The 26,156-nt window shown below is 37.7% G+C and overlaps 1 protein-coding gene across 1 annotated transcript in view; it reads right to left on the bottom strand.

Annotated features, from left to right (window-relative positions):
• Positions 1-262: 262 nt before the first annotated feature.
• The window catches only part of LOC124158044 (1-phosphatidylinositol 4,5-bisphosphate phosphodiesterase classes I and II), a 99,527-nt gene continuing 73,633 nt past the window's right edge, over positions 263-26,156 (bottom strand). Inside the window, exons 22-25 of the mRNA XM_046533204.1 lie at positions 22,211-22,383; positions 18,475-18,619; positions 13,766-13,906; positions 263-3,514 (exon numbers count right to left, since the gene is read on the bottom strand). Coding sequence (XP_046389160.1) covers positions 13,802-13,906; positions 18,475-18,619; positions 22,211-22,383 — 423 coding nt within the window. The 3' untranslated portion in view covers positions 263-3,514; positions 13,766-13,801. The remainder of the gene's footprint in view (positions 3,515-13,765; positions 13,907-18,474; positions 18,620-22,210; positions 22,384-26,156) is intronic.

Below are 26,156 nucleotides of genomic sequence, written 5' to 3'. Positions count from 1 at the left end.
AAATTTGAGATAATTACATTCATATGAGTTCACCATCAAAAAGAAAGTGAACATTGAACTGATGTACCCTCTCCTCGTACCGACTCTCTAGCACTGATGGTATTTACGAGTTTAGGAAATAAACCTGATTTTAGTTGAATTTTGATATCACACCAGACAAAAAAGTTTGAACAAAAATACTCTAATCATGATGTACGTATGTTGTTTTTTGTTCGTATTAAACGATTTTAAGTAAATGATTCGTAAAAACATGTTCGAATGCATTACTGATATATCCACACACTAAGTCCACTTTACAATCTAATACTTACTTTACACATCATCACATAAATGCATTTATTGCTTCTAAAGTTGTACAGAAAATTTTTGGAGTGCAAGTACTCAGGACTGTTGACTGGAGAGCTTACTAATGGAATAATGAAATATTTCTACGATAGGACCACTTAAATAATAATTATTGCAAAAATGGTGTTTCAATGCTTCAAATGGGGTTGGATGAAATGAAAAAAAAAATAATGAGTGTTTACCTACATCAATCCGGCCACTTGAAAATTACATTGCAAACACATGTAAATGGAAATTTACTAATGATACCTAGGAACTCACAAACAACACTGCACAACAATAGACTGCCAGTGATATAAAATTATTAACATTCACACACAATAGTTATTTAGCAACTTTTATCACATTAAAATTTTCATCATGTTTACCCAAAGTGTAATACAACAAACTATAACACATTAATACGACAGAAACATTTTGAGTCAATAAATCAAAAATCAATATTGGAACCAGCGATAATATCATGTATCAAAGGTCAAGATTCATAAGACTGGAATAGTATCATAGAAAAATTCATAAATTAACTACATCTGTTCATGATGGGGAAAATTCTTCAACATTCATTCATTCGTAAAAATGATACCCGATTGGAATGGGAACAATAATGTCATGTCATTAGTATAGTTAGTATTTTTATAGATTATAAAGAGGGGTAATTCAACAAATGGGGTTTACAAAAAAGAGAAAGGCACACATTCTCCATTGGCAAACATATTTCATTTATGATGGCCAAAGATAATTAAATGCAGACAAATGTTATGTACAATTTCACCCAGTAAGCCTCTTGACAAACAATTATGGCAAGCAGCACGCAAGCTAATTCAAATGAATACAACTCTTTGAGATGGAATGCTTGACATAGACTACTGAGAAAGGCATAGATTTCCATTTTTGCATTTAATTACAGCCAAAAGATATTAGTCAATTTAATTATAACAATTTCATATAAATAATATCATTTTGGATAGTTTGTATTGAGCAACAACAAAAACAATAAAATCCTACTCTAAAAATGCCCTGATAAACATTCTTATATTTCCTGTGTCGTATAATTCTTCTTGTGACATTGAAAATGTAACAATTTTAAAGTAACAATACTTGTAAACACTGTTAAAATTCGATTCAAAATCAAAGATGGAAATATACATAGATCATAAAAAGGGGTGTTAAAGAATGTCTTTGACAAACTTGACAATATTTAGGCTTAAACACTGGCATGTAAATATGCCTCCGTTTCAACATTTGTTATGAAGTTAAATTTCATATCCTTCTCCACTAAAACTATCCACAGGTAATGCAGTGTTTTTGTCACAGTACTGAGATTTATATTCATGCAGCATCACATCAGTCTGAAAGACTACTTAATATCAAGAAGATCTACACATTAATTTAAATAGGCCGATTCACTCAAGACACGCACGCAGAGCTGTAGCCCCACGGTGAAAGTAACATTGTTGGCTGAAAATGCAGCCTCACATTTTTTCCTACTCTAGTCAACAACAGTAACAACAACAATAACAACAAATGAAGGAGTGATGAATGGGCAGCCAACGCCACAAATGCAAACCTCGATACATTTGATAACTCATTACACAACACCAGAGAATGTTAAGAAGTTCATGTTCTGATTCACAATTCACATTCCCCAAATGGCAAGAAGCATCGATCGCACCTTCTACTCAAAAGAGGCCACTCTTGACAAGAAACAAATTGCTCACCACTTGCAGTTTGCATGGCATTTCAGACATGGAGCAGTAAGTGGAATTGAAGGCAAAAATTACATCTCAACAATAGCTACAATTACGTACACAATTGAAAGGAGTTTTCTAAAAATGCAGAGCATAGGTTACACGTAGATAGTTTCATCTACAAATATGTAATACATTCACCCATTACACACTAAGTATAAAGATAAAGATCTAAAATCTAAAAAAAATATATATTTACAGCCACTTAGAGGTATATTAACGACTAAATTCCTGAAAAAATTAGGTCAACTATAATCACAACAAGGCATTTTAGAATCTTAACAACAACTTCTGACTTAAAATTGGCTTATGCAATAAGGTGGGATAAACATAAAAGCATTAATTACTGCTTTTAGAGGAGTTTAAACCTGTGCAGTGAACGTCAAAGAGCTAACAGAATTTCATACAAAATAAATTCAAATAGCATTGTGATATTTATGATTGCACTGAAAAGAAACAACTAAACCTTCTAGAAGATTTTTAATTGAAGCAATCTCTTAAAACCAACGCTTTTTAACTATAAAAAAATACAAAAAACTAGATGCTATATATGTATAACCATTCAAGATTTTGGAAAAGATGTAAAAAAATAAATACAAGGTTTTATTAGTGCCAAACTAACGTACGATTGCAGAAATAAATAACTAATTAACTGGAATAGGAAAAAAAACCAGTTATTGTTTTGTGCACATTAAAAGGAGATAAACATATTTCTCCCAACTAGAAGGATCTAAGCACAGTAGGGACCTATTGAAGGTTTGTTCCTGATTTGAAACCCTGCTACGATCCTATACGTGATTGTCTTTCTGTCAAGATATGAATGTGACCACTCACATCATTATATCCGAATGGCTCTTTGGTGACCATTGCATAGCATGTGGTTAGATTGCTCAAAATGCCATCATACTAATGGAGGTTCAATCATTCACAGCTCAAAACAACTGGGGCTTGAGACAGCTCTAGACTGATCAAATCCTAAGCAGAAAATGAAACATTCTCCGGTGCATCTTGGCCAACACCAAATGTGTTCGACCAGAGAATTTCAAGTTGCTAAACTGCCCGCACTCGGCAGCTTACAATTAGGCTTTCTTTCACTACTTTCACCCCTCTCAACAACAATTACCCAATGGAAGACCATCCAACTAATGCCAATTTCTCTGCGACAAAAGTAACTCGGCTTAATAACAAAAGCTGTCTTTTACCTCTTCATTAAATTTATCTTCAGTATCATACCTTAAGCACCATTGAAGAATTTATGTGCATTTGCCATGCCAAGCAATTATCACACAGGAAATAATACTGATCAAAACAACAGTATCCAATTTTTACCATAATATATCCTAATAAGCACATCTCCATGGATCCTCCTAAGCAGTGAAATTCCACAATGATTCCCACCTACTTTTGAGACTCTTGAACATCTGGAATGAAATGCATAAAAATGTTAAAATTACAGCGCAAAATAATATTTAAAAATTATTATTTACCCTGGAAAAGTTTTGTAGGACCTGCATGCAATTTTACGTAAGTTTATGAAAATCAGTGCATTATTACTTAAACAAAATATACCCAATTAGTTATCAGCTATTGACAACAGCAAAAAAACAAAACAAAACAGACCAGTGAAACAACATTAACAAGCTACACTCATGAAATACCATTGGAGATATTCTATGAAGGAGAGGCAATGGCAGGTTCCACAATTATTCACTGATGCAGTTTACTGGTTTCAATGCAAAGTATCATCACCCAGCACTTATTGTTGCGAAATTATTTCAAAATTATTTCCAAAGACTGACATGAAACCAAAATTTTACAGCTTGAGAACATTAGGAAGCTTGCTGTGCAACACCAAAGATGGAGTCAGTGAAAAGAATAGCAGCGAAGTTTACCAACAGGTGCATAGTGATTGCAATGGTGTGCATATATGTAAAGCTGAGATTGTCTGTCTTCATGTTTCAGTAGTAGTTTTGGAAATCAAGCAGTTGATCGGGCAGAAAAGAAAAAAAGAACGTGGTTTATCACATGGAATGCAGAGGGGGTTATCCTGTAAGGAAACCTCGCATTTAACGTAAGATAACTGCATGTGGCCTACAATCAAGGATATACAGTAATATGTACAGTAGGGCGGATCGCAAAAATCGATTTTTTTCAAATCCATCTGGCCCAATGAAAAAAAGTTGTGGGACCGATCAAAAATAAGGCCTGAAAATTTTGAGACCTGTACGTGAACCCCTGACCCTCGCTCAAATGCAATTTAGGGGGGGAGGGTCAAAATTCGAAAAATATAATATTTTATGGTCATTCCCTATAGATTTTGCCGAGTTACTGCCCTTCTAGGGCAAAAATTTCGTGAATTTTGACGTATCTGCCACCGTTTAGCCACAAAATGCCTAATTTGAGTCCGCGTCCGCGAAGAAAATATTCCAACGCCCACGCAGCGTCGCGGATACCAGAGCCGCAGGCCGATCCCTTCCCCTCCACGCTCGCTTCTCCCCCTCCCACGCCTCTAATGCAGCAAAATTCATCCCGCGCATGCTGCTAGGAGGTAGTTTATCTTTGATAATATAAATCAGAAGATGGTAGAAGGTAAAAAACGATGCGTAGTGAGACGACCTGTCCCTTATTTGGCGCCTCGTCGGCGTTAAACAAATCGATGTTACCAACTTTTAGAGAATTTATGAAATATTTTTAGATCTGCGCACGCAGGAAAGGAGACTACGGTCTATGAAGTGGCTATGAAGGTTTGGGAACTTAGGTTATGCACTTATATTCCGGTATTGTCCGACAGCTGTGACTAAATGGATTAATAAGGGTTAAGGCCGCCGGCGTACCCTCCCCGCTACCCTCTCGAACGCCCCGGATGCACCAAAATTCACACCAAGTGCGTCTTTCTTCGTTAGTCTTACTAATATTTGATGTATCAGCATCGTCCAGTGAGGAACAATCACGAAGGAATTACTCATTTACCTGCTATATATGCGATATTTTTGCGTGTAAGTGCATGGAGGAGCATACGGTTCCCCCAATGAAGAAGTATTTTGAGAGACAATCTGACGAAAAGAAAGATGATGGCTGCTGGATTGAACCCTAAATTAGCTCGACAACTGAGGAAAAAAGGGAATTGTAGGACAGCGTTGAGTCATCATCGTCAATTCTTGTACGGGAAAATAGTATCAAAAATTTTCTTCATTAATTCATCCGAAGAAAATTAAACTGGCGAGAAATAAGCCGATTTGTATCTCTACTTTCCTCATGAAATAAACATTAAGGACTATAACCTCAAATTGGAACTTCTTCGGGGAAAATGCGTCTGCCAACTGTGATAGAGGTATATGCAAGAACCAAACAACAGCAATGATCGTTCCCGCAACTTTAGCTGACGCAAAAGTCATAACTTCGTAAGATACATCAAAGCTAGTGTACCAGAATTACTTACGTAGACAGAAAAAGATGCTAATTACAGTGAATAAGAAAAGAGAGGTGTCATCAAAGGGCCTTATTTTATTGGAATGAAAGACTATACTCTTGTCTGATGCAAAAATGGAAGAGGACTTATCAATACAAGTTTAGAGGGGAATGTGTGGTGTTAGCTGAAGAAACAGGGTCCTACTTTTGGAGGTTTGCCTCCCCCATCTGAGGATTAGAAAAAGTTATAAAATCTGCGGTTATCGATTCCTTTCCGAGTGAAAATTAGATACACAGAATTAAAAAGGATTTGATTGTGATGGTACCAAGCGAATACCGCCCAAAAAGGAGGCATCATCCCTTTGCTAAAAGCATAATTCCAACATCCCTTCCAGTGTGGGTAGACTCTTCTCGGGATTCCCACCGGGTTAATTTTTCCATAATGGCCAACATTTCAAGCTCCGACTGGGGGCTCATCCTAAGGGATAAATTTTGTTGAACCCCGAAAAGAGTTTACCCATATCATTCGCCGGGAAAGCATCAAATCGTATTTCATCCCTTACAGTGGTCTATTTGCTGATTGCACTATGTTGAGTTGGATTTGCGACATAAACGTTGGGAGGGTAATCTAGGGACCCAATTTGCGTTTCCTGAAAGGATGCGTTTGGTGATCAATCCGAGATTTTTTTAAATGCTGGATTTTAATATCGACGTAAAGGATGATGATATATAGGAGAGGGACTCCGGTTCCTTGGGCTATATCTGAGCTTAGCGCTGTGGTGTTTAAAAATCTATTGATGAAAGCTCAAATTTGAATTTCAATATTCCTTTAATTATACATACGTACGAGAGATTCGCGAAAGAATTTACCTAAACTTTGTTGACAGCAGCAAAAGACGAGGAATTACACTAACATAAGAAATGCAGACTGGAAAGCAGGTAATTGAGTAATTCCTTCATGATTGTTCCTCACTGGACGATGCTGATACATCAAATATTAGTAAGACTAACGAAGAAAGACGCACTTGGTGTGAATTTTGGTGCATCCGGGGCGTTCGAGAGGGTAGCGGGGAGGGTACGCCGGCGGCCTTAACCCTTATTAATCCATTTAGTCACAGCTGTCGGACAATACCGGAATATAAGTGCATAACCTAAGTTCCCAAACCTTCATAGCCACTTCATAGACCGTAGTCTCCTTTCCTGCGTGCGCAGATCTAAAAATATTTCATAAATTCTCTAAAAGTTGGTAACATCGATTTGTTTAACGCCGACGAGGCGCCAAATAAGGGACAGGTCGTCTCACTACGCATCGTTTTTTACCTTCTACCATCTTCTGATTTATATTATCAAAGATAAACTACCTCCTAGCAGCATGCGCGGGATGAATTTTGCTGCATTAGAGGCGTGGGAGGGGGAGAAGCGAGCGTGGAGGGGAAGGGATCGGCCTGCGGCTCTGGTATCCGCGACGCTGCGTGGGCGTTGGAATATTTTCTTTGCGGACGCGGACTCAAATTAGGCATTTTGTGGCTAAACGGTGGCAGATACGTCAAAATTCACGAAATTTTTGCCCTAGAAGGGCAGTAACTCGGCAAAATCTATAGGGAATGACCATAAAATATTATATTTTTCGAATTTTGACCCTCCCCCCCTAAATTGCATTTGAGCGAGGGTCAGGGGTTCACGTACAGGTCTCAAAATTTTCAGGCCTTATTTTTGATCGGTCCCACAACTTTTTTTCATTGGGCCAGATGGATTTGAAAAAAATCGATTTTTGCGATCCGCCCTAATGTACAGGCATCCCCTGAGTTATGCATGCCTCGACTTACGTAAATCCGTACTTACGTAAGTGATAACCGTATTCCCAATGATTACGTTAATTTTCGAATGCGAGCGCGATGAAGTAGATATTCGCTCGTATACCCAATGGCAGAAAAAATATCGAATAGTTATTGAGTTTTTTACGTGCTAAAAATAACAAAGTGACCTAATTTTTTATCATTCCTCGAAGGAATTTTCATTAATTTCTGTAGAAAAATCGCTTATAAACCCCAAGTCACCAATCAACGTGAAAATTTACAGTTCTAGCGATGGAAGTGGTTGCGCTCACACCTGTACGATACAGCTTGTTATACAGCATACACACCCGAGCTCCGACTTTTAACTATTTAAAAATTGTATCCTTAAGTTTGGACATTTCCATCTGTGGAATTAAAAGAAAATGAAGTTCGAGCAGAAATCTTTACTGTGGAAAAGAATTGGTTAGTACCCACGTAAAGGCATTGAAATTTTGAGTTTTGGCGAATGCCTCATTCACATTACGATAGTTCCAGCCATCGTCGGAACTATCCTGCATTCACACAACGATTGTTAAAACCTGTGCTGCCCTCTAGTGCTGACATCTAAAGTGAACGGGAAATTGACGGTTAGCAAAGCTGTTGAGGTACGCATGGACAAGATATTACTGTGTTCAACGTGTGTTTACTGAATAATTTTTCTTCCGCCCATGTTCTTCCTTCTCAGGACAAATCCATGGAAAAAATAGAGCTTCACGAGCTTTTCGTCTTTCTCTTGTTGCTTCCGTTTCCGATCTCCCAGCGCCTAACCATCGTAAAGTGGCAACGTTCGGAACTGCGTCAACTATAGTCAGGACTTGCATTCACACGGCTAGTTCGGTCAACTATCATTAGGACGATGGCTCGGACGATCGTAATGTGAACGAGGCAAAAGAGCGCTGCGAAAAAGTTGACACACGATATTAATTGCGTACTTGTTTACATGTTTCTGGCGACTGGGCCGTGTTGTATTTTGCAAAGATTTTATTAAGCTGCATTTTCTCGTTCTCTCATATTGTGTGCCAATGTAAATGAATACTGCGTTATTGAAAGCTTTTCCCCACTAACTTTGCTGCAAGTTAATGACGGAGTTGGCTGAATAAAAGCTCACTTTTAATTAGCTTCGTGCAGTGGAAATACTCTTCGATGTTTCCAACGAAGTAAATATTCAAATGATGATATTTTCTCGTCATTTTATTGAGATGCGAGACTATGAAAGTATGTTTGCGCACGTGAAAGATCGAGTGTTTGAGCGCGTGAATGTATCTAAGTATATAGTGATTTACTAGTATTTTTTATGCGTTATTTGCTCGTAATCCTCGACACGCCTCCTACGTCTATTAACTGTGACAATGAAACCACCAGATTCATCAATCAACGTAATATATAAAAGGCAGAAGATACAATGATTAAAGGTTAGTAATGCGAACTATGGGCCCTTTGATCGCAGTATAACATAATGAATCAATTTAAGTATTCAGTTTAGTAATGTAGCGTTGAGATACCGTACTTTCCCGAATCCACGCGATCGGTCAATTTGGGGAATAATATTACGCATTTTGATTGGCAATGCCTGAGATGCAATTCTCAGACTATATTAATGTTTATTGATTTTTATCTAATAACGTAAGAATACGCGGAAGAGTTAATGATTATCGCAGTAAATTGAATGAAACTTCACCGAGAATTTACCGCGCATTTCTCCGCAGAGAATTCACCCCACCTATCGAAATCTCTGAAGCACTAACGCAAAAGGTTTGACTTACGTAAATTTCAACTTACGCAGAGTCTGCCGGAATGCATCTCTTATGTAACTCGGGGGATGCCTGTATGTAATTATACAGTAAAACCTCTTTACATATTAATGGAGGGGACCAAAATTTGGGCAATTTGATGCATGGAGGTTCACTATAGAGAGGTTTTAGTGATAGCCACCATTTTTTCATATGCTTCGGAAATGAAAGGCACTACTGTCTTCTAAAGAATTACATTAATATATTTAAACATACATGCATTCATTAGTGAACATATATTTACATTGTAATGATTACATAAAGGTAAACGTAACTTGTTCAGGAGGCCTTTTTAGAAAAGAAATTAGTTATTGGGTTAGCTTAAACTTTTTTTCAAACTCTTTCGAAATAATGTCTTTAATTCTATTGAATACAAACATATATGTTATGATCGCATTCCTCCATACTTAATAAAAACCATTCAATTACGTTCATTGCATCCTCAACCTCTTTTTTGGTGGGAACTGTAACTGATTCCTCATTATCAATATCTTCCTATAAATCCATCCACATTTACGATGTAAAGAGGTTCACTACATAGAGGTTTTACTGTATATACATAGTGCATGGAGTTAAGCAGGGGACGAAAAGCATACAAAGAGCCATTGCAGTTCTAGCTTTCATCTTTCTTCGAGTTTCAGAGAAATACCACACACAGGCAGTCCCCAAATTTCGCATACAATGCATTCGTGAAAACATGTACAAAAGTCGAGCCAAACATACATACTAAAGCCTTATTTTTTGCACAGATTTTATTTCAACTAACTAATGTTTAGTTATAAATTAATAACATTCCTCACATTTTATAATGTCTGTCGAAAATACACATAAAACGTAAATAAAAGTTAAAGAAACAAGAAATGCGATTGTTGAATCCTCACTCTTGATACCTTTCAATTATTACACTTTGTTTTCCTCGGCGGGTGACATCTCGTCACAGCGTATCTTGGGATTGCGTATATTTCGCATGTTATTCTTAAAAGAGATGGAATTTGGATGATATTTCGTGCAATATCATTGCTGAAGGTGTAAATGTTTTACATGAATCAAACAGCACTCAAACGGAAAAACATTATCGGAAAGATACACTTTTATTTATTGTTTTTAATGAAAGCTGTGTGATGGCATCAAGTCAACTTTTTTGAAAAATGTCTCCAGCGAAGGCTCAACTATGGCTTTCTTCTTCCCTTGATAAAGGAGCCTTTAGCAAGAAGTATCTCTCCCAAAAAATCACCTTGATTAAAGTCAACACTGCCCTCCATCATATACGTTCGTATTGTCTGCACATATGTACTTCCATATGAAACAGTTGAATGTTGGGATGCACAGTGAACATCAAGGGGATTTGAAAAAAATTACTGACAAACGTTTGAAAATCTGAATTTAACGTACCATAGAGAAGTAAAAGGTGTAAATTTGGAGCGTATGAAAGTGTGGATTGTACGAAAGTCGAGGACCGCCTGTAATAAGAAACCATATTGCTGAATTTTCAATATGGCCTCCTGTTACTATGGAATTAAATTTCATTTTTTCTGTGCATATTTTGAGCCTGAGTCATGTTGCTTTTGCTTAAAGCTTGAAATTGCATTGAACTGCCATGCCCAGGTGTAATTTGCAACTTTTTCCTCAGCCTTATAAAATAACGGGACAAAACCCTTTCGGAGACCCAGAGGCGAACGCCCGGAGGCCCACTTGATGACCGACCTCTAGCATTGTAAGGAGAGAACCCTAGAGGAAGGAAGCCTTTTCTGGAATGTTCCCTGCAGCGTATATTAACAGCAAATATTCTAACCGTGGGCCAGTCACAAACTTAACAAGCCAGATACCTGTCGACACCAACCATAGCTCCTAAAATGACTTGCAAAAAAATGGATGTTCAATTAACGAATATATTTGAATGGGCAAGATATTGATGAAAAATCCCCAAAAGACATATTCAGCAAAGATGATTTTTCCAGATTTACATTAGGACCTCCATTAAACGAATTTGTCACGACCAGGAAAATGGAGGCTTCATTACCAAAGGTTTTGGTACAGTCATAGGCGTGGTGTGCGGGTTGCATTTCCGCAGGATGAGGGGGGAAAAGCTACATATGTAGTATGATTGAAAAAGTAAGCCAAAAATATTATAGCTACCAAGAAGTTAAGACGTGTTTTTAATGAGCAAGAAATGCTGATTGTGGCAACAAGTAAAGCCACAAGTATCACCAATAAATCCCCTAACTATACTCATTCACTCACTCACTGATGAATAAACATTCCTCATCACTTCCAGAAGAGTAGGAGAGCTGAAATTTTGCTTTTGGGGCTGAAGGGCCAAAAGAGATTCCAAAGAAAATTTCAAATATCCTACCTAACACAAGTTTTCACTCAAATAAAATTTGAAGTGACACAAATTCCTGTTTTTCTGAGCAAGCCTTTGGTTGACGGCCTCCAATGCCTCGTTGATTATTGATAGTGGGAGGAATGATCCTTTGCTTGGTGTGATTTTTTCCGGTTGACCTCTGGAATCAGGAGAAAACCTTCGGAATTCATTATAGGGAGGTTTCATAATTATGGAGATTTTATTATGTAAGGCTTTTCTCTGGGTATTTCACATGGGGAGCCTGGGGACTTGAGCGTAAAATTTTTCGCGCATGTCAGTTTGCTAAGGCCGCTCTACACTGTGAATGATCATTCAAAAGATCTTTTGAAAGATCATTCGAATGACCATCATTCTCAGTGTATAACAGAAATTTCCTGCATTCGAATGCAATTTCAGGCCTGTTCTAATTTGCTTGAAAGATTTCCGTGAATGATATGAGCGCACGGCATCCATCTTGCTAATGGCATCCACCTCGGAATTTTAATATCGTATATAAAAACTTTGGAAGCATAGTAACCCATGAAATAGCTCAAATAATTAATATGTACTTTGAAAGAACATAAATTCACAAACATCAATTGTCTAAAGTGGGTAATTCGGAAATAACATTTGGGATATTTAAGGAATAAAAACGTCGTTTTTCTCCTCGATTGCATCTATATTTTGTTTGATTTACAATTATCAAACTATATTTAATGATTTGAACGCTAAAGTTTGGGGTGAGACTCCCAATCAATGACAAAATCTCTGTTCAATCGATGAACACATTCCAGCCCAAACGAGCCGTGATATCATATTGGCCCACCTAGGAAGTCACAATCTCACCTGGTTGCCTATAAGTCAAGGAGCAAACCCCATAAACTAGCCCATGAATGTCACAGTCCACTTTCTTCCCCTGAATCGATATTTAAAGTACAGTGAATTCTCTGTGGTGAATAATTTAGATACTCATAAAGCCTTTAACTGTAATTGTGCAATATCCCACAAGATATCTTGAGAGGATTCGTAGCCTGGCGGTAATGGGGAAGTAGCAAGCAATGAGATAACACTGAGCCAACTTCATAGTAGCAAGTATGAGGATGATGAAGTGCACTCCTTCGAAATTAGAGCAGGTCCCTTCCTTTTTTCTCTTCCCGGTACCTTTCTCCTCTTGCACAGAAATGACATTTGCTCGACTGCATCGTGAAGGCTGTGTACCCAAAGGGACCCCAAACATAAAAACTCATTGTCGACCGGCCTTCACCCTTGTGGAGCTTTTGCTTTAAGCTTATTGTGTTTTTTTTATTGGAGCTGGGTGCTGCGGCATCAATACAGGACTCATCTCCATAAGGTAGGATTTTTCTGAGCAAGAAACAACGTGCAGTTTTGCCCCCAATTATTTTTTCACATACTTTATAATTTACTGAATCGGAAGGGAAAAGACCTCGGGTAGCCATTTGAAGAGTAAGTTACCTTATGATCATGTTCTAGAGCGCACTATCTTGAAGCATAATCATCATTGCTCTGCAGCGAAAACAACTTATTATGTACTTCGTTACGGGATCACAAAACGCACGATTTATTAAAGTGGTTTTCAGATATCAATTTGTACCATTCTAATTCCTCTCATTACTTAGTACATCATACCCCACCGAAAGTCAAAGCAATACAAAAGTATAAGTGCACATGTAAACGAAGCATTCCGTTGTCTATGACTTCCAAAACAAATTATGTGGTCAGAAACGGTCGGAAATATCGTTAGAATCAAAATACATTACTGATATTCGCACCAGTGTGCATCATTTCTGCACAGAAAATTCACCGAAATCATTCACCTTGTATAGCAGCACCTGCGAATGAATTTCATTCGAATGATCATTCGAAAGATCATTCAAAAGATCTTTCGAATGATCATTCACCGTGTAAAGCGGCCTTTATATATTAAGGGGTTTTATTCAATTTCCCATTCCTCCCTGACATCCCATGAATTTCCAGTAGATGTGAAATCCCATCTCTTTCCCAGACTTTCCATATTTTCCTGAAGGGTGGAGTGACCATCCTGAAGCCTTATTATAAGCCATGGTGTCAAGGCTAAGGAGGTGCCAGAGTGAGCCTAGACCTCAGTCTCAATAACTGCTGCATTAACCAGGATCTTTGTTATTTCCCTCACGTCCAATCTAAAGTAAATGGATCAATAGCTTCTTAAATAATACTGAATTATTTTAAAACAAAAGTGATACAAATAAAACAGAGTCGATAGAGCCATTTGACAAAATACCATAAAACTAAACCTACCTTTGGCTTCAATTAAAGGTTTTGTTTCTTTTGAGGTCACTGAGAAATACTGGCATCAGTACTTGGTGTTGCTTGATAATTTAATTCTTCTTCGACCCTAGGAAATCTACATTCATATTCTTTCTGAAGAGCTGCACGGGCCTGTAAAGATTTGATAAAATTAATAATTCAACCTAGTCATTACCAAAGCAATACAAATATTTCAAAGATACATTTACAAGCATTCAAGCATTGTCCAAAATCATTCGGATTTTACTATTAAACTAACATAAACAACCACAGTTGATGGAAGCACATATTAATGAAGAACAAACAATCTTCCCCTTTAACCTTTGCAATCAGCATATCTCCAAGCCTTCGTGACCATTTGCCCTTAGTTATTTTGAGTGAGGGGGAGACTCTATTGGAAGCAAACGCAAGCTGAAATGAGATATGAAGTGAAACACTTTGCACTTTCCACATAAAAATTCATTAAACTACAGACGACATGTTCTGCTGCACTGCAGCATTATCAAGACTAAACCAAGAAATTAACCATACCAAGATAAATACAAGTTGAACACTCGCAAACATTTCAGAAGGTGGGGGAGGAAGGTGGGGTGAAAGGAGGGAGGGTTGGGAATTTTAAACTGACCGTTGGTCTGGGGTGAGGTAGGGGAGTGAGGGGATGGTGACTATTTTCAGGTGCTCGGAGGGTTTTTTTCCCCATTAGCTGAGGGAGGTCAAGGAGCAGAGAATGGAAGGGAAAAACATGGTCATTACAGTAAAACCTCTACGTAGTGAACCTCTTTACATCATAAACCTCCATACATCACACCATCCCTACGGTCCCGTCAGATTTACATGTAAATTTATAGGCAAACCTCTTTGTAGTGAACCTCTTTATATCGTAAAACCTCCTCTTATCATACCAAGGAGATACCCCCGAGACGGCCTAACTACCTCTTCAAATCAAACCGAGACAACTAGACACCATTTATGCAGCCGCGATTATTGTACATGGAATGGCATTTTCAGTGATAAATGTTTCACCCTTATAATTTTTTTCTTATATACCTTTAATATGCTGTAATTTTCACGTTAATCATTAGTTGTGGCCATTTTGTTCCATATGAGAGCATATCTAATAGTAAATAGGAACAAAGGTATCTAACTATCCTAATCATTTTAAATGACTGTTGAATTACCGTATATCTCCGAATATAGTCCCCCCTTTTTTTCCAAAAATGGCCGCGGAAAAGTAAGGGGGGGGGGACTATAATCGAGTGTAATCCAATTTAGCATACTAAAGGTGACCATAAAGTAATAAATAACGGCATAATGGCTAATGTTCTCGTAGTCTTTCTATTTGAGTATATTTATGAGGATTATAATCGGAGATATTAGTAAATACTGCCACGTTTTACCGGAAATTAAGACAATTTTTACCACAAATGTTGTACAGATACGATTATTCCGATTCAAATAGCATATCGAATATGCGTTTTCACGGAATCCATCGGGTAGCCGCTAATTTTTCTTGGAAAAGAATTGTTAGAATAATTCAATCGACACTGATCACTTATAATGACGCAAAACAGTAAATAATTAAAATGAAAACTAAACACACACTATCATTACATTAATCGAACACTAGAATTGAATCAATAGTATATGTACCCGTCGCTCATTTAATAACTACACGATTTAAATAATTGCGAAAAATAAACAGATAAAGTGAACCTTTCGTGACGATTTAGCATTTCATTGCGTCCGTAGCTACTATACGTCCGTGCGGTTCGTGTTTACAACCACAGCCTTTACCGCCTTCACAGAACAAGAATGCGCATTAGGTGATGCATTTGTTTCTGAAAAGGCGCAATAATCGACGACTTTAAACCAGAAGCGCCGGCATTACTGCATTTGATCGAAATACAGCAACTCAGCATCGAAGTGTAATCAATTTATTGAGGAATATCTTCAATTCGTCAGGGTAAATAGGATCGATAAATTACGTCGCATAACGTTTCGCAATTATTTCCGCGATATTTTCTTTATTAAAAATAATTTTACGTTCAACAGTGAGGTGATCGATCAAGTAGAAAGATGAGGATCAATCCTGCCGCAGATTAGAGGCCTTCAAAGACGGAGTTTCGATGCCAATTTAAAAATAGCCGATGCAGAATACGCCGTAAATCATAGTATTTACAGCGCTAGCAAAGCGCTAATACATCGCGGAAGTCATTTCGGGGGTCTCGATGCGGCAGATTCAAAGAATTAGAGGAAAATATCGTCGAATTTGTGCGCAAATGCAGAGCAGAAGCTCTTTGTGTAACTTATGCAATGATTCGCGACGAGGCATTGAAAATTGATATAATTTTTTTTCAGTTTTAATGTTTGTTGGAAAAAGTTTATTTCTTAATTTTATTACTTTGATATTTGTAAGTACTGTATAGTTTAATTGTTTTGCTTAGCAGGCATTTGATAGCAATATTTTTATAATATTTATAATTTATTTAACACAATTTTATTTAGATTTCCTAAATTCTTCAGGTCACTTGGATTTGTGATGACTTGATGGGTGTGTTACACTGGATCTAAGGAAGTTTCAGGGCCAAATGCAATACTGTTTATGGGCTTTAAGTTAAAGCTTATATATTGACATTGTCTGTAGTCATTTGGAAATCAAAAATATTAATAATTTGTGAAGGTTTAAAAAATAAAATAGCCTTGGATACTTAAAAAAATTTCTCATTTCTTCATTACATCTGGTTAAGGAACTATAAATTACTGATACATGCAATGGATCACAACATGTTTTAGGTATAGTTATTTTGTTGTGATGGAAAATATGTGAACAGATTTGTTCTTAATCTTCACAGAAAATAATAGTTTTTATCGAATCTAGAATCTTAACTTGCTAACCACAGAAAAATTGCCTTCCTTTACATTTTAAAATTTTTCCCAAAACTGAGGTCTCAAAATTGGGGGGGGGGACTATATTCGGGGGGGGACTATATTTGGAGATATACGGTAAGAGAGATCTCATAATTTTCTCTCAAATCGTAGTAAAAATCATGTGATAGCACACGCTTTCTGTAATTATTATGTATATAGGTAATAAATATATGTTCACTAATCCATGCACGTTTGTTTAAACACATACATATAATGGTTTTATAGACAGTAGTGCCTTTCATTTCTGAATGATATGAAAAAATGGTGCCTATCACTAAAACCTCTCCATAGTGAACCTCCATACATCAAAATGACCAAATTTTGGCCCCCACCGTTACTATATATAGAGGTTTTACTGTAATAATATATTTCCTACTAACAGCCGAAACAATGTACAACTGCCCCCAAATGTCCATTTTTTCCCTTTTTTAACCGATTGCAGCATTTCTGGGATGAAACCAGACTGGTGTCTCATCGCCTCCTATGATGCGTAAGTTGGGTAGGAGAGAGTAAATGAAGGTGTTGGAAAGAGAGATCCCTTGGCATGGGGGAACGGGGACCAGTGCTAGAAGAAAGTTCATGGTTTGAGTTGGAAGTGCCTCCTCACTTTCATCTTCTTCGTCACTGCCGTCATGTCTAGTCCCCGCCACAGCTGCTCCTCTACTGTTTGTTGCTAAGACACTCGCTGGGCACCCATTGAAGCTCTTTGCATATTTTCTCATGAATTTCGTTCAAGGCCATGACGCACGATGCAGCCCTTCCAGGACGAAAGACAGCCAGACGCCACCTCCCTCGTGGAAAGATAGCAAGCTGCTGACGCAAAAACTTTGGGCTCTTATATATTGTATTATATCACTGGTGATATTCTTACTACCTCTCCCCACCTCTCATCATCGACAACTTCAGTATTTTCCCCGACCTCCCCCCCCCCTCCGAAATCCAAATCCATGGGCTATTTCTTACACTCCCACTCCAAAAAAGTAGGAGTTTAAGAAATACCCCACACGACCTTATTACATGTTAAACTAAGAAGTATTGTTGACACAATGTTTACGAGTATGCATGTAAATAGGGGCATTGTGTCAGCCACGATATTTTTACAGAACTCCTACTTCCCCTCATTTCCCAGCGTAAGTTTTTAGGCGAACCCTTTCCCTCCAAAGTTAACTAGTTTTGTTGACAATTTTTTTGCCATAGTTTGTATAAATGAATTCCATTTGCTCCTGGGGACCAATTTCGTAATTTCAAACAATTTCGTATTTTCAAATCTTCATATTATTGAACATGGCCATGTATTTACCACAGGCTTTTCGCCTGGGCCACCATTTCACTACGTATCATCGAACATTTTGTGATATCCTGCTTCGTTTAATCGAGAGTTTACGGTAATTATACACTGAAAGTGTAACAGCAGGTAAGAGGTGTGTTTTAAATCTTTTAATTCCAGAGCATCAACTGAAATTTATTTCATAGACTATTATTATTTAGTAAAAACTATTGCTTAAATACTTTTCAACAAACCAAATGGAAGGAAAAATTGTGGGAATAATAAATTTCTAGCAAGATGGAAGAACACCAAAATAAATTGAGATTTCTAGAGAATGTGCATTTTTTCCAGACTAATATGGAAACCATCAACAAAAATATTTTAGAGTATTCTCAGAAACAGTGAAGGGCTAGCTTCATGACCCATGTGGTACGTAAGCCCTGTTGCTTTCTGCCTTGCCGTAGAGGCAAGGCAGAAAGAAGCATGTTGAAGCAAAGAGTGTCACCTTGTTCTTTTCCTCCTCGAATCGCAGCTTCACCTCTTCGTGCTGCCTCTCCAGCTCCTCCCTCTTCTTCTCGTAGAGCTGAGTCAGCCGCACCCGTTCGTTCACTCCCTTCTCCACCATTGAGCTCGCCACTTCCCTCTTGATCCTAGACACAAATCATTCAGCCAACTATTCGTGCAATACACATCTTGTCACAAAATATATATACTAACAAAATAGATTAGTACATTTACAAATGATAGCATTCACCATTAGGTCTAATCTGATGTACTCAAGCTAAAAAAGCAAGGGAACTACATTGATTGAGCCCCACTTTGTCCTGTGGAATCTTGATTTATGACACCAAACTCTAATCAGTTTACCTAATAAACTTAAAAAGCAAAATTCTCATTGATTTTCTATTACCTAATTTTTAATTCACATATGTATAAGATGGGAAGAGTACCCATTTTTCTTTTGGGCCATGTCAGTTCATCCAGGCATGACACCCACAGACTCGGATTTTGATGAAACTTGGCAATTTTCGTCCTTCCATGTTGGAATGAAACAGTGTAAAATATTTCTTGCTATCTCTAATAGTTTTTTTTTCACGACCATTTGAAGTTTGGGTGAAACTGCAGTTTTTCAATGAATGCGGTCTCCAGAGGCACCTGTACCTCCAGAGGGAAATAATTTGTCTCAGCCATAGTTTTCATCCGATTCTTATGAAAATTTGCAGATTTTCTATAGAAGTCATGAGGATTCCAAAAACTTGTGGAAAAATATCCTAAGGGATGTTGGAAATTCTCTAAACTCATATGTTTCATAAGATTTTAGAAAATTTTGCATTTTTTGTCAATACAAAATGGAGAAAGTTAACTTGTATTGACATGTATCCTGTATTTTGATGTGTTTTATAAAGCAACAATCAAGTTTTCCCCAGCAATGATGGGTAAGTGCTATGAATTCCTTAAAAGATTCTATTTCAAAAACATATTTTTCTTATCGGGAGAAAAACAACCTGCACATATAAATATTTTAATTTTTGAACGTATTATGTACTAGATTCATGTTGTAAATATTTGCTTAGATATAGAAAACAGTTAACACAAGCATTTCATCACACTTGAAGGAGGACCCAACACTGACTACCAAAGTCGTGAAAAGGGATATTTTTTTTTACATAATTTTTTTTAAACAACAAAGCAAGGAAAAAGCCACGAATTTTATTTTTAAAGGTGGTGGATCATACCTTAAGGAATATTAGAAAAAGTAATTTAGCTTCATTCAGATATTGCCTCAGGTCAAAATTTGATGTTTTATAGAACCATGTTTTTGACGCAAAATTTTCTAAAATCTTATGAAACATATGAGTTTAGAGAATTTCCAACATCCCTTAGGATATTTTTCAATTAGTTTTTGGAATCATCATGACTTTTATAGAAAACCTGCAAATTTTCATAAGAATCGGATGAAAACTATGGCTGAGACAAATTATTTCCATCTGGAGGTACAGGTGCCTCTGGAGACCGCATTCATTGAAAAACTGCAGTTTCACCCAAACTTCAAATGGTCGTTAAAAAGAAACTATTAGAGATAGCCAAGAAATATTTTACACTGTTTCATTCCTACATGGAAGGATGAAAATTGCCAAGTTTCATCAAAATTCGAGTTGGTGGGTGTCATGCCTGGATGAACTGACATGGAATGACCCTTTTGATTCCATGCTACCAAAAGCGTAATTAATACCTGTATTAATGAGATAACAAAATTAAAGCTAGATACTGCTTTTTCAATCATATTTCAAAAAGTTTACTTCCATAACTTTGGTTGAACATGTGTTGCCTCTTCCGACTCTTAACTTTTCTCGGCGACGAAACATTCCAGAGAACAAGAGGTTGTCTTCCCTTTGTATTCTTGATCCAATCAATTGGCAGAAACAATTACATGTTTTATACTCATTTGAAAATTAGCATGAGTTTAACTCTTGTTTATTCTGAAGTTTAACAAAATAAGGCATGTGAAAAAGCCAACATTGCTCATTAAAATGAGAACAATTAGCTAAACAGCAGTGGATCCACCAAGCAATCAACCAAAAGCCAGGAATTGAAACGTTTTCTCCAAATAAGTAATTGGGCTTAAGAAGATAGTCACCATTAGTTTTCAACAGCAAAAGGTAACCAAAATTGATAGGTCTAGGATTTAAGATAAGTTTTAAAAAAGGAAACATGACTGACTGAATAAATGTTGAAATTAGCAGTGGTTTGCACCCAACAATGACCACAATCAGCAGCCATCTTGGATCGACGTTCACGTTGTAAACTGGCTGAAGTTAAACTCAAATTCTCATGAATTCAGAGTGGCAATTTTTGTCGACCCATTAAAATGCAAGGCTGGTGGGAGCATTCATAGAAGTCAATTCAAGAATACTCTATTGCAATACTTGTGGTCGCGGGCTTCGTAAATAATATATTATAATAGCTTCATTTCCACCATACTCCGGATAGACTACTGCCAATGAGTAAGCCTCCTCCCCACAACATTTTTATGACATCAGGTTCCACTGTCTTTTAAATTCGTCTCATTGAGAATAAAGTACAAAATTCAAATAACGTCTATATGACATTAATGAGTAAAAGATGACTTTCATCACTTAAGGGGTATATTTTTTACCTTCAACAATATACCCAAGAGGGCGGCAAATGCAAAAATTTCTCCTTAGTTTTGAGAAAACATTGAAATAAACTATGAGAATGGAACAAGGTTTAATGCTGAATCATATTCAAGAGAATTAAGAGAGGTATATGTTGGCTTCTATCTTCAAGTGCTCACATTGCATTTTCCGTAATTTAAAGAAGTTATCCAAGATGGCGGCGAGTAATAATATGCTCCTTGGAATTGACACGTTTTAAATCCTTAAATTATCGTCAACTAACTTCAAAATAATGAGATCAACGTGAGCGGCTCTAGATTTCATACCTTTGAAGGCATGTTAGCAAATTGGGCTGTTGAGTTATTTTACAAAAGCCAGTATCAACCACTTACATTTCTTGCAATTTTTTAAAAATGACTAACTAATCTCTAAAAGATGATTATTAATTCCCTGAGGAAATATAATTTGGTTTAAAGTCACTAGGGGTATGGCAAAGAAGAGCCACAGATGCATTTTCAGTCGCTAATACACCAACACATTCGCTGTTCATGAGCCCAAGCCACGAGTCAATACCGTAAGTTGCTGGAAACCCGCCATAGTAATGGTTATCATCATCATAAATAAAGAGGATTCTGATTGGCTTGTACAGTGGAAGTCTCTGATTGGCTCTCATACGCTATGGATACAAAATTATTCACATGAGAAAATAATCTAGCCGCACAAATTTGGTTTTGAGCTGTGAATTTTACTAGATCGCACCAATATTTCCTTTCATTAAAACGGGGTTTTCCTATAAGAGGAGTTCATTCGTCCAAATTTCTCACTACTGCGTGTACATAGGCAGTTGGTGGAATCAACAGCATTTGTTCATTGAATGGAGTTCTTTTCACTTAGCAGGAGTTCATAAAGTAAAGGTTTTCCTGTATTTGGGACAACAATGATTACACTGCACTCTGAAAGATATATGCGGGTGAATAAATGGTGGGAATACTGTGTACTTGAGCACCACCAACCACAGCACTATTTAGGTTACTAACGGTATCCCCTGTATACACTACCTAACCAAGCTGACATTAGAATTTCCATGACAGAGAGTGCCCTTACCTGACCATCTCATCCTTGTCCTTGTGAATCTTGGAGAGGGCTTTCACTTCCTCCCGTCGCATGCTCTGCAACTTCCTCATCACTTCGCTCGTCTCCCTCTCCAGCAACACATGAAGGGTCTTGATTTGATTCACCTGCGATGCACGCATTACCTTCTCCAGAGTTGAAAAGATCTGCAACAGATGGCATGTTCCCATTATTCATTGATTTGGATTGAAACAGTATTAAGCACAACACAAATCTCATGTCTACGCATTATGCAAAATGCTTGCTACTATAAAAATTAATACAGTGGAACCTCGTTAAAGCGAGTACGGGCTATAGCGACACCCCCGCTATTACGAGAGATAGCCGATGCACCGTCAATTGACCCTATAATAAGCATGTTAAAAAATTCGTTTTTACGAGACCCTTTCGGTGTTGGCTCTCGCCATAGCGAGGGTTTCATCGCCGGAAGACTTTCATCAAGACACCTTAACCTCTGTAATTGCTAGCGATCTGTTAGAAATGAAGTTAATGGAGTGCTCAGTCTCAAATTTATGTGGTAAACTGTCGTTCGATAAATATAATGATTGACGAAACAATGCTTTGCATGATTTTTATTCAGTGCGGCGCTTATAAATTGTTTGAATAGTTAGTCGTTATTTGAGTAAGGAAATTTAGTGATGCAAAAAAATATCGCCTTTCGTCTGGATTTATGCTTACGTTTATCGGATAAATGTTTATATGTCGCCGCACCACTCCTGTTCCTGTATATCTGTTCGCAACAGGTATATTGGCTAATATTTGCTCCACCTCCGGTAAAGCGACAATTCGCTATAGCGAGTGTTTATTAGTGCACCGTGGGGTGTCGTTATATCGAGGTTGCACTGTATTAATGATTGGTAATGTAATTCAATTATTCTTCTTAATTAAACACGATGTTGTTGTTCCTTTTAACTTCTTTATTCAACTGCACTGGTAACTAGTCAACAACTTTTTCTTACCCTTGACAACCCTTTGCTTATTTATAAACTCCAACACTTAATGTTGGGTGCTTTCCAATCGCGTATCTGCGCTGATCTGTTTTAAACTGTGTAGCTCAGAGCGTGTTCCAATCGCAGGTGTGACGTCATCTGCGCTTAACAGATGGGAACACATCCTGCACCATTGTTCGTCTGCGCTAGTGTGTTTCAATCTGTTGCGATGTGAGCTAATCTGCGCAAGGTGATTGGAAAGCACCCGTTGTTGATTTAAATTAACATTTCATTAAAATAATTACTATAAACTTCAACACTTTCCCTTGTTGATTTAAATTAACATTTCATTAAAATAATTACTATAAACTTCAACACTTTCCCTCGTTGATTTAAATTAACATTTCTTGAATACTTGCCAAAGTGAAAAATCGATTCCGATTCCAGCAGTACTTCAAACCACAAATTTATATACGACAGCGTTTCCAACAGTCATTCGAATTTTTGCGCCACGTAATCGTAATAATAAAACACAATCTTGGGATGTGCGAGTACTCCAAAATTCGAATTGAGTCCAGTAGTTGGTACTCGACTCGAGCGTTTCGAGTAGCATTGCGAATGTCGAGTTGAGCAGTTAAGGTTACAGAGCTTTCGAGGCTAGTAGGTCCAGCAATCTGCCGACAGGAAGCGCTATCACGAAACTCATGTAATAATGCAGTTTTAAAAGCCGATAAGTCATTCTAATGCCTTGGCCTGGTAGTTTCAGCTCGCCGTTGTCTAAGTGGGTGCCGTATACCTTTACGCCAGCCGATCGTCTTCCTACCTGGCGCACACTGGTCCGAAATCGGAAAAAGCTGGAATAAAGTCCAAAATGACCTTTTTGGGGATAGAGACATGAAACTTAGCGTAAATACTCATAAACCATTACTAGATATAGATTTATATGCCATTTTACATAAATACGACCCTTTAGTGAGATACAGTGGCCCAAACACGACCAATTTTTCAATGCCACACGAGATATCGTTTTTCCTCAAAAAATCTTTGAATTTATCCAGGAGGTTTTGCGTTGGTATGAGTTTTATGGAATGAAAAACGCAATATTCCTTTGACCTGGTGCTTTGCCTATACTTTCAATGACTTTTGAAGATTCTGGCTCTCATTTGTCTGGTTTTACAACGCAAAATGGCAGACCCCTTTTTCACGTGAAATTTGACATTAAGTAGACATTATCTTTCGTTTACGAAAAATATAACTCAGAAAATTTGAATCACAATATAACGTAGAGATTTCTAAAGAGTGCTAATTAGAAATCTTGGAAAAAAAAAGCTTGCGACGAAGGAAATAAGAGCGATTTTTCAATCGCTCGTCAAGGCTGAGCTACACACCGCGCAACTCTGAGGCTTGGTAACCGAGGACGATTTTTCAAGTTTTCTAAAACATTAGTCTTGAAAATCGTCATTTAAAGCATGGATAATCGTCTTCATTGACTTAAAACACTAAACTGAGGATGTTAAAAAGGATTATGTATAGATTGACTGGAACATTTAGCGCATTATTCGAGTGAAAATACTAAGGATTGGATATTTTTTGGAACCATCCCACGCATAAGAAATATGGCTCGGGTATTGAAGTAAAGTGAAGAGATTAAGTCAGCATGCTTAAGAGAGGGAAAAATGAACTGTTTTCGTGAAAGGCAACAACCGATACTCTTTTTCCCTTTCCACCTTTGCCAAGGTGAGTCGCGTGGATGTGATATTCATTTGTAGCGTTTAGTTTCTTTCTTGAACTTAAAAAAAGCAAGAGATTTTAAGGTTGATTAAATGACGTGAGATGTATAGAATTTTTTTGGCTATACAAAACTACAGTTTAGTTCTATAGTTTGTTCGCTTTGTCCACTTGAATTCCATGAAGATTCAGGATCCAAAAAAATCGTTGATATAATTTTTAATAAAAATTCCCCCCCCTTCCCCAGTTGCAAATCCGAGTCTTACTGAGTGGCCTTGATTTTCAGCGTGAGTCAAAAGCAATCAGCAGGCAGGCAGTTTCTCCCTTAGTGACGTATTTTTACAGTGCTGCTGTTTGAGTTTCTTACTTGTCGGCATCGCGCCGTCGCGTCATTAGAGTTGATGAACATGGAAAGATCACATGGGGTGTTTGCTCCGAAGGGCGTGCTAAATTTACTGCTATGATAGGGCATCCTGCGGCATTTATACAGCAAATTGTAATCGCATATGAAACTTTGAGAAATGCATAGTTATGAAGGATTACATATCAACCATACTTTGATTCTATACTTGGCTGGCTTTGGAATAGATTGAACAAAAACTTTGTGAAGTATGATGTAGTGGTGAAATTTTAAAGCATTTTAAGCTATTTGAAAGTATTGTTCATCCAAGTCTGGGCGTACAACGATACTTGAAGAAAGGAAACACCACTCTACGAGGCTTTTACTGTGTGTATACTGTAATGGTTCAAGCCCCATTACAGTGCATTTCTACTCGGCGCATTTTCTTCCCTACCAGTTTACCCGCTCGTTCCACGACCTTTCCCAAAACCCCACCCCCAAACCATGGCCCGTGGAGGAAGGCATGGATGAGTAAGAGGGGATGAATGTGTTTTCGCCGATTTTTGTATGGTTGTGTGTGAGTGTGTGTGTGTGGGAGGAGGGGAGCTCGGGTTTTCCCTGAGTGAGTGGCGTATTACTCCTCCCTCCCTTCATTGTGCATTCCCCCCCACCCCAAGTTGAGGTATGATAAAAGGTGGTGCGCGTAAGCGAACCGAGAGAATTCCTAAGTGACTGTCGGGCGGAGCCTATGCCCAAAATCAGTGCGACGCACGGCCGGAGGAGACAAGGGGCCCAAATATTTTCAGAAAGATTGATCTGGAAGAAGAATTCCCCCCCCCGTCCGAAGGAGCAAAGGACCAGCTGAAGAGGACGCATTATCTCCGTTCCGGATGCAGCTTCTTCCAACAAGGGAGAAAGGAGT

This window comes from Ischnura elegans, chromosome 4, assembly GCF_921293095.1.
Source record: "Ischnura elegans chromosome 4, ioIscEleg1.1, whole genome shotgun sequence".
In the NCBI taxonomy this organism is placed as follows: Eukaryota; Metazoa; Arthropoda; class Insecta; order Odonata; family Coenagrionidae; genus Ischnura; species Ischnura elegans.
The sequence above is the reverse complement of the archived record's forward strand: the minus strand, read 5'-3'. Positions and strand labels throughout refer to the sequence as shown.